At 46.4% G+C, this 9,155-nt stretch overlaps 1 protein-coding gene across 1 annotated transcript; it reads left to right on the forward strand.

Moving 5' to 3' along the window:
- Window positions 1-8,150: 8,150 nt before the first annotated feature.
- Window positions 8,151-9,155, forward strand: LOC310996597 (odorant receptor 131-2-like; the record flags this gene model as incomplete). Its single annotated transcript, XM_083986018.1, has 1 exon — window positions 8,151-9,155. The coding sequence occupies one exon, from the start codon at window positions 8,151-8,153 to the stop codon at window positions 9,153-9,155; it is 1,005 nt and encodes a 334-aa protein (XP_083842144.1).

A 9,155-nucleotide genomic window follows, 5' to 3' on the forward strand; every position in this document is an offset into this window, starting at 1 on the left:
TTCTTTCCAGGACAGGAGCTAGTGCAGTGTGCGGCAGACTTCCCTGGTGGTGGTCCCATCTCACATCCCTTAATTTTTGCTGTGGCACGTGGTGATTTGGTTTGTAGTATTTCTTTTGTGGTTTGAGTTGCTTTAGTCTGCCCGCCTCACTAACTTCAATCCTGTTCCTGTTTTGTTTAGTTTTCTCGAAATTGCTGTGGTATAACTCTAGTAAATTATTGTTAAATAAAAACAATTGGTATTTTTGGAAGTCCGTCTCATGTCCTCTATATAAATTGGTGTAACGAATCTGTGTGACTTACTGTAGTAGCCCCAGTACAGGGTTGAGTGTATTTCCTGGGGTGCAATTCCCCAGGTGGCGTTGTTGGACAACTTCCCCCTTTCTCCACGTTCCGCCACACATGGTTACCGTTTTTTCCATATTAAGCGTAAGGCAAGAGTCACTGAGCCACTCTGTGATTTTTCCCATGGCTGCTGATAGTTTGGCTGCCACTGTGTCAGCGTCTTTCTCATGTGTGAAAATTACCGCATCATCAGCATACATCAAGGACTCCATGTCCTCACAGACAGAGGGAAGATCATTGATGTACAGACTGAAGAGTAGTGGTCCTAGGACTGATCCTTGCGGTACCCCCAATGTGCAGGTTCTCTGAGGGGATATTTTGTCTTTAATCCTCACACATTGGGTACGACTACAGAGATAGGATTTTAGCCAAGAAAGAGCACTGGGTGATAAATAAAACTGGGATAGTTTGGACAGTAGCACAGAGTGGTTTACAGTGTCAAAGGCCCTGCGTAAATCTAAAAAGACAGCCCCCACCGCTCCTCCCTTGTCAAGACTAGCCTTGATGGTCTCGAGAAAGAGACAGCAAGCGGTTTCCGTAGAGTGGTTAGCTCTAAAGCCAAATTGCATGGGATGTAACAGACTCAGCTTGTTCAAGTGTGCGGATAACTGTTCAGCAACAACTTTCTCAATCACTTTAGATATGACTGGCAGTATGCTGATGGGTATGTAATTGCAAGTTTCGTGGTGATCGCCAGATTTAAAAATGGGTGTTGAGCTGTCTTGAGGGAGGAGGGAAATATATCATCGAATGATCTATTTATTACACACATAATTGGAAAGGCTAATGTATCTTTGTGTTTGTTTTTTTACTAATGCTTGGTCAAGGCCCCACGAGTCCTTAGCTCTGGAGTTGGAAAAGGACGATAACATTTTGGCTACCTTGACTTTACAAGTATGTGCGAAATTTAAAGAGAGCTTTTCATCCATGGGGATCATTACCGGGGGGACAGCTCTCCATTCCGACACACCTCCACTTCGACACCCCGCTGTTCCGAAATACCCCCACTTCGAAACACCGCTGTTCCGACACCCTCCCCCCGCAGCTGTCCAATGTCCAAGGTGCTGAACCGCGTGACGTTGTTTACATTCTGCTTTGTGGCTTGTCTGTGAAACGTGCGCTGCGAGACTGGGCAGATCTGTTCCACTTGCTTTCTCCCCGACTTCGTTGTTAGAGATCTCACACACAGTAAAAGAAATACACTTTTTTTTCTCCCCCCCTGCTCCGCTCGAGCGCAGCTGAAGCCGGCTTGAGCTCACACGGGCGCGAGGCTGCTGCAGCCGCCGCTCGCGTTGACAGCTGACTGAGGGAGATGCTTTGGTTGGGCTTAGGCAATGAAAAAGGAGTTGGTTAAGTTTAGTAAAAAAAAGACCAGGTAGAGGCTAGACAGGCTAGAACCTTAATGAACATTATATGTCACTAATATGAAGTATTTGCTTGTTTTGCAGTTAATTATGCACATGATCCGTTTGATCCCAAAAAGGAAAAAAGGATAAATGCGCACTGCGCACTGGGGGTTTCCCCCAATAGCCTTTTCGGAGTAGCGGGGTCTTTAGAAAAAATAGAAAACCCCGCTATTACGATGAATGGAAGTCTATTGTCGGAAAGGCGGGGCTTCGGAAAGGCTGGGTGTAACCCATTACCGGCTGTACTTCAGTAAAGGGACGACTAAGAGCTAGGACGGAATCAATAAAATAATCATTAAAAGTGTTTGCCACTGCTAAGCGGTCTTTTTGTGTGTCCTGGATTCCTGATGTGGAGATTGTGCTAGTCTGGTTGTTAGTGTAGAGCTTTATAGGTCCACTTTTGTGTTGCTGCTTGCCTGATAATTGGTCTATACATTGCCATAGGAGTTTGGGATTCCCTTTGGCTTCCTTTATGACATCTAGTAAAAAATTTGCTTTGGATTTTCTGAGCTGTAGAGTGACTTTGTTTCTGAGACTGTTGTAAATCAGCCTGTCTGTTGCTAACCCTGACTTAAGTGATTTTTTAAGGGCTGCGTCTCTTTGTTTCATCTGTAGCCACAGCGTCCAGTAAAAAAAAACACACACACACACACACACACACCCCTTTTCCATTAATAAAGACACTCATATGTAGTAACCTATATTTAAACCCGTGTGCACAGATCACAACATAAACAAATACCATGCCTAACTGGAATGAAATCAGAAGGCATCGCGGAGCGTCTCTCTTTTTCTTTTTTCTTTAGAATTTTCCTGAGATGGGAGATGTGAATATCTGCTCACTATCTGATGCCGAGGCTGATTGTGGTTTGCTGAGAGAGATTATAGTTTATTTCTTTTCAGTTTTTCGTTATGGTCGCGTGACGATGCGGCCGTTCGCCCACTAATAAATGAATAAGTAAATAAATAAATATAGCAGATCATCGCCTGGTCACCGCCTGGCCAGGGAGCTTCCAACTCCCCTTCAAACATCCTCGACATGGCATTGGCATTCTGAATAGCCTTCCCCGCCCTGTGTTCAACCCTGAACTTGTAATTCTGCAGGTCCAAGAACCACCTTGTCACTCTCGGGTTCCTATCTCGATTTGTGGCCATCCATTTCAGTGGGGCCGTGGTCTGTCACCAACATGAACTCCCGGCCCCATCGGTAGTACCGTAGGTGTTGGACGGCCCATTTGAAGGCTAAGCATTCTTTTTCGACTGTAGCATAGTTGCGTTCATGTTTTAGGAGGTTCTTGCTGATGAACATGATTGGGTGTTCCTGCCCATTTACCACCTGGGCCAGCACAGCTCCGGGTCCCGTACCGGAAGCATCTGTGTGCAGCAGGAAGGGCTTGGTAAAGTCTGGGGCGATGAGCACCGGCTCCTCACACAAGGCGTGTCTGAGGGTTTGAAAAGCTTTCTCCGTCAGCTCTGTCCATTAAAGCAGAAGGAAGTGATATATTTGTGTTAATATAAGTCTTAAATAGTTATATCTTCCGACAGCAATCACTTACATAGAGTGTTTGGTCTGAAACAAGGGTCTGTCAGTCACTCTGCTCTGCTCTGAGTCGAGGAGAAAACATTTATCGTATCCTACAGTTTTTATCCAATGAGGAGAGAGAACGGCATGCAGGGCTGTGTGTGCAGCCAAGGGACGCCGTGAATGTGGCGACGTAGGGACGAGGACTGTTATGGTGCGTTCAAGGAAACTCGTATTTTTCCGACCGTGAAGTCGTACCAGTTCGATCTGGTACGAGTTCACCGGTCGGAAGTTACGAGTGGCCGTTATAGTGACTTTCACCGGTAAAACAGGTCGGAAAAACACGAGTGGGTTGCCTGGAACGCTACAAAGTCGTAAGTTGTGACTTGAAGCTGTAATTTACGATTTCAAAAGCCTGCCTGGAACGCAGCATTAGCGAAAACGACCGGACCACTTACTTCTGCTTTAAACATGATGTGGCAGTCGGCTGTGGGTTAGATCGTGGAGAGGGGCTGCAAGAGTAGCAAAGTTATTAATAAACTTCTGATAATAAGCCACTAGTCCCAAAAACGCTTTCACCTGTTTCTTGGTGATGGGCCGTGGCCAGTTTCTGATCCGCTCCACCTTCTGGACCTGGGGTTTTACGCAGCCTCGGCTGAATGTGTGTCCCAGGTAGTCTGTCTCTTGGAGCCCTAGCCGGCACTTCTTGGGCTCTTCACCACTTCACCATGGACCCCGAATGGCAGGACAGTGTACTGGTAGAGCCCCTCTGGCGTGGAAAAGGCCATCTTGGGTTTGGCGGTTGGAGTCAAGGGGACCTGCCAGTATCCCTTTGTCAGGTTGAGGGTGCTTACAAACCGGGCAGGTCCCAGCCGCTCAATAAGCTCATCGACCCGGGGCATGGGGTATGCGTCGGAGAACGGCACTTCATTCAACTTCCGGAAGTCATTACAGAACCGCATGCTCCCATCCGGCTCGGGCACAATGACGATAGGGCTGGACCACAGGCTGTGGGATTCCTCGATTACCCCCAATTCCAGCTATTTCCTCACTTCCTCCTGCGCCGTCAGCCGCTGGGCCTCCAGGATACGGTAGAGCCGCAGCCGGACAACCTTCCCTGGCTGGGTCTGGAAGTCATGGGCGATGACCGTGGAGCGCCCGGGCAGCTCAGAGAAAACATCCCGGTTTCGGTTAATGAGTTCCTTAAGATCCTGGGCCTGGGTGGGGGACAGATCTGGACTAGTGATGATGGCAGGAGAGCTCTGGGGGGAGACAGTGGTTAGCATCACAACACAGGGTGCGGCCTGGGAGGCGTGCCATTTTTTCAACAATTTCACATGATATATTTGTCTGCTTTTCTTCCGGCCTGGCTGTCCTACGCGATTCACCTCCCCCAGCTTCTCAACCACCTCATAAGAACCATGTCACTTAGCGAGGAACTTACATTCACTGGTTGGGACCAACACAAGCACCTTTTCTCCCACCTGGAACTCCCGGACTCGGGCCCCTTGGTTGTAGGTGCGGGCTTGGGCAGCTTGCGCCTGCTCCTTGTGTTCTTTCACAAGGGGCCATACCTTCTTCATTCGGCTCTGCATTTGCTCAACGTGTTCTATGACAGAGCGGTGGGGCGATGGCTGGCTCTCCCAGATCTCATTAGCCAGGTCCAGCAGGCCACGAGGGGGCCCGGCCATATAGGAGTTTGAAGGGGGAGAAGCTAGTGGAAGACTGAGGCACCTCCCTAATGGAAAACAGAACAAAGGGGAGGAGCTGGTCCCAGTTCCTCCCATCTAGGTCAATCATCTTTTTCAACATACTTTTTAGGGTACAGTTAAAAAGTTCTACTAAGCCATCTGTCTGGGGGTGATAAACAGAAGTACGTAACTGCTTTACCTTTAGCTACCTGCACATGGCTTTAAAGACACGGGACATGAAACAACTACCTTGATCCGTGAGTATTTCATCTGCAATGCCCACTCGGCTGAACAGGAGAACCAGCTCTTGTGCTACCGCCCGGGCAATAGCTGTGCGGAGCGGGATGGCTTCCGGGTACCTCGTGGCATAGTCCATAATAACGAAGATGAAGCGGTGACCCCCGGCCGACTTTGGGAGCGGTCCTACTATGTCCATGGCCAGCCTGGAGAAAGGGGTCTCAATGATGGGCTGATCCAGCACACAAACAAACAAAGGTTCTTCCCGGTCCGGGCTAATTTCTCCTCTCTACTGGTGCTTTCCTTCCTTTGCCTACGAGACAGAGATTATAGGTCAGTATACAGGCAGCTGAATCCAGCACATGGGGGGAATAGTGTCCATACTCACTCGCTACAGTCCCAAGGGCAATTGAGCCGCTCTGAGGAGAGGCTCAGGTGCCCTATAAACTCAAGCTACCGACCGTCTTCGAAAGGCGAATGCGCTTCGGAGAAGCTATGGGTCCATCGGCTACCAGCGGTGTGTGCGGCTCTCGGACGTCAGTCTGGTGTGTGGCGGTTCAGTCCCTCTTCCGGCGTCTTCCAGGTGTCCTAGATGAGCAATCACTGCTCGTGACGTCACAGTCACCATGGTGACAGCTGCGCATCACATGTCAACACAACCAGCTCCAAACAAACAAAGAAATAGAAAGGAAAAGACCTAACCTGTCCGTAACAGTCCCTCCCCCTTCGGTCAGCTCCCCAATCAGCAACAGGTGAAAACACTTGGTGTTGATGCAGACACTCCACAGTAGTTCAAGTTCAAAGTGTTTATTGTCATTTGCACAGTGGAAAGGTGAGTTTCCCTGACAATGAAATTCTTACTTACTTACCTACTTACTTTGCTGTCCTCGTCATAGAAAGCCAGCAATTATAAGGAAAAAACTACATAAAAATGGACAATTGAAAACAACAATAATACAACACAACAACAACAATGAGCAGCAATAATAATAAAAGAGATAAAAGAAGAGAGAAGAAGGTATGATGTGTGTGTGTGTGTAATATGCACTATGTATAATAATAAATAAATAAATAGTGTGCAAATTGTGCATGTGCAAATGTGGTGCAACTGTGTGAAATAATGAGTTACCGACTCCTATTGTTTAGGAGTCTGATGGCAGAGGGGAAGAATGAGTTTTTCAGCCTAGAAGTCCTGCTTTTCACACTTCTGTACCTCCGGCCTGAGGGCAGAAGTGTGAACAAGTTGTGCTGGGGGTGGGTGTGGTCATTGAGGATGGAGGCAGCTCTCCTGTGGACTCTGCGTTGGTGGAAGCTCTGCAGAGAGGGCAGTGGGATCTTGATGATCTTTTCGGCCGTCTTCACCACTCTCTGCAGGCGTACTGTGTACGCTTGAGCTTTCGCTCACAGTCGCTCAAGCAGGTCAGCAGGGGAGTTAAATTTCTGCTCAGGATTTTTGAAAATTAGAGGGAACATTGCCTATAGGGCCCTGCCATCAGTCAATGGTCAGGGTCAGGCCCCTGTCAAAAAAACACGCTTGAGCACCAGTGGGCCGCCAGTGCCACCCTAACCCCAGGCTTAAAGGAGAATTCTGGTCATTTTTGACCCCTAAATCGTTTTCCTGATGGTCGCCGAGTGTTGGAGGGAGCAAAAAACGCAACTAAAATTGATGCAGGCAAACCGGAGTTATACCATGGCTAGACGGCGCTAAGGATAGCGACAATGCTAAACTATGGGGGGAATTGGGGGAAACAAACACTCAAAATAACAATCAAATATCTATGGTACATGACTCAAATCCTTATGACACACCACTGAACTCATATAGTGTACAGTATAAACAGTATAAACTTTGTGTTTTTGCATGTAATCATCACCTCAGATAGCCTAACTCTGAAACATCCTGGAAAGACATTACTATCCGATCACAGAGCGCCTGCTCTCCCCACCACAGAAACAAACACTTTTTCCTTGTTGTGATGATTTCTTTACGAAAATAAACGGTGGAGCAGTGCAGTGGTAATGTCCAAAATATCTCTGACCGTTTATTTTTGTAAATAAATCATCACAACAAGGAACAAGTGTTTGTTTCTGTGGTGGGGAGAGCAGGCGGTCTGCGATCGTGTCTTTCCAGGACGTTTCAGAGTTAGGCTATCTGAGGTGAGTGATTACATGCAAAAACAGAGTCTATACTGTTTATACTGTACACTATATGAGTTCAGTGGTGTCTCGTAAGGATTCGAGTCATGTACCATAAATATTTTATTGTTTTTGAGTGTTTGTTTTGGTTAAAAAAATTGCCCTCCGTGTTGTCGCTATCCCTAGCGCCGGGTAGCCATGGTGTAACTCTGGTTTGCCTCATCAATTTTAGTTGTGTTTTTTGCTTCCTCCAACACTGGGTGACCATCAGGAAAACGATTTAGGTTTTTTTTTGCGTGTTTTGTGTTACTAGTACATGGTGCATGAGCTGCCAAATGGAATTGCATTTTAAGGGATTAATAACGTTGTCTTGAATCTTGAATCTTTACCACTGGCTGGAAAACTAACTGCCCCTAGGGGATAATATAGGTTTTTGAACTTAAACTAATAATAGCTGCTCATGCTCAAGGATAATATGATGAAATAGTTGTGACTGTTAGAGAGTTGGGAACTTCATTAAAACTGCTTGTGTGTGACTGTGTTACATAAGGTGAATAGGGGAACAGACTTTATAAACAGTATGCGGGGGCAGGCAAACCCTGCAGACCAACTCTGCTGACATGCAAACAACCAGGTCCTCTGAACTACCAAAAAGTATGTGCGTGTTTCATGTTAACTCTGCTGCATTCTCTGCTCAAACAGTGGCATATATCTTCTGTTCTAGGAATAGAAACATAATAAGATTCCTTTTGATTGTTCTGTCCATTTATGTCAAGTGGTTACATTTTTTTTGTCTCTTCAATTCTTTTTTAAGATGTCAAATGCAACTCAATCCCAGACTACCCTCACTCAACGAGGGGTACTGGAAAGGTTGTTTTTTTCCATTGTAACTACTGTACCATGTGTTGTGTTTCTTTACATTAATGGGACTTTGTTATTCACCTTGAGGAGTAAACCAGTTTTCTGTGAGACCTCTCGGTATATTCTTCTGTATAACCTACTTTTTGCAGACATCATATTGCTAGTAGACAGTCAGTTACTGTTCATCATTGCCACTTTTAGGATGAGGATGACATATATTGTATGTGGTGTTGTCGCCATGATTGCCAATCTCACAAATGATATTTCTCCTCTAACACTAGTGGTGATGTCTCTGGAGAGATATGTAGCTGTGTGTTACCCACTGAGACACACTACTTTCATCACCATCAAAAACACAGGAGTGGCCATCATTGTGGTTTGGACAATCAGTTCACTGAGTGTTCTGACTCGAGTTCTTTTGCTTTTGAATTTTCCATTTGAAGAGCTAGAGACTTTGCAGATGAAGAACTTTTGTGGCAAAGAAAGCATGTTGCTTGATCCAATGTCTGATCTTTACGACAGAGGCTCCACTTATTTTCTGTGTGTTCTAGGTGTTGTGACAGTCATTTACTCCTATGTTGGTGTGGTGGTAGCAGCCAGGTCAGCCTCTACAGACAAAGCTTCAGCCAGAAAGGCTCAGAACACACTGCTGCTGCATCTGGTGCAGCTGGGCCTCAGTCTCTCATCAACTATACACAACCCAATGCTCATAGCATTCTCTAAAGTCGTGGACAGAATAACATTAGTGCGGATACAAGTTGTCCTTTATGTGTGTGTTATAATCTTCCCAAGATGTCTGAGTGCTCTAATCTATGGCATCAGAGATCAGACAATCAGACCTGTCCTCATGCATAATCTCTGTTGTCAGAGGAAACGCTCACCTTCTCTGTCAGAAGCCTCAACCAAGGCAAAAGTCAAACTCACATGGATTAAAGCAAAAAAAAAATCTTTTGACTGA

The sequence above is a fragment of the Trachurus trachurus genome (assembly GCF_905171665.1).
Source record: "Trachurus trachurus genome assembly, chromosome: 14".
Lineage (NCBI taxonomy): Eukaryota > Metazoa > Chordata > Actinopteri > Carangiformes > Carangidae > Trachurus > Trachurus trachurus.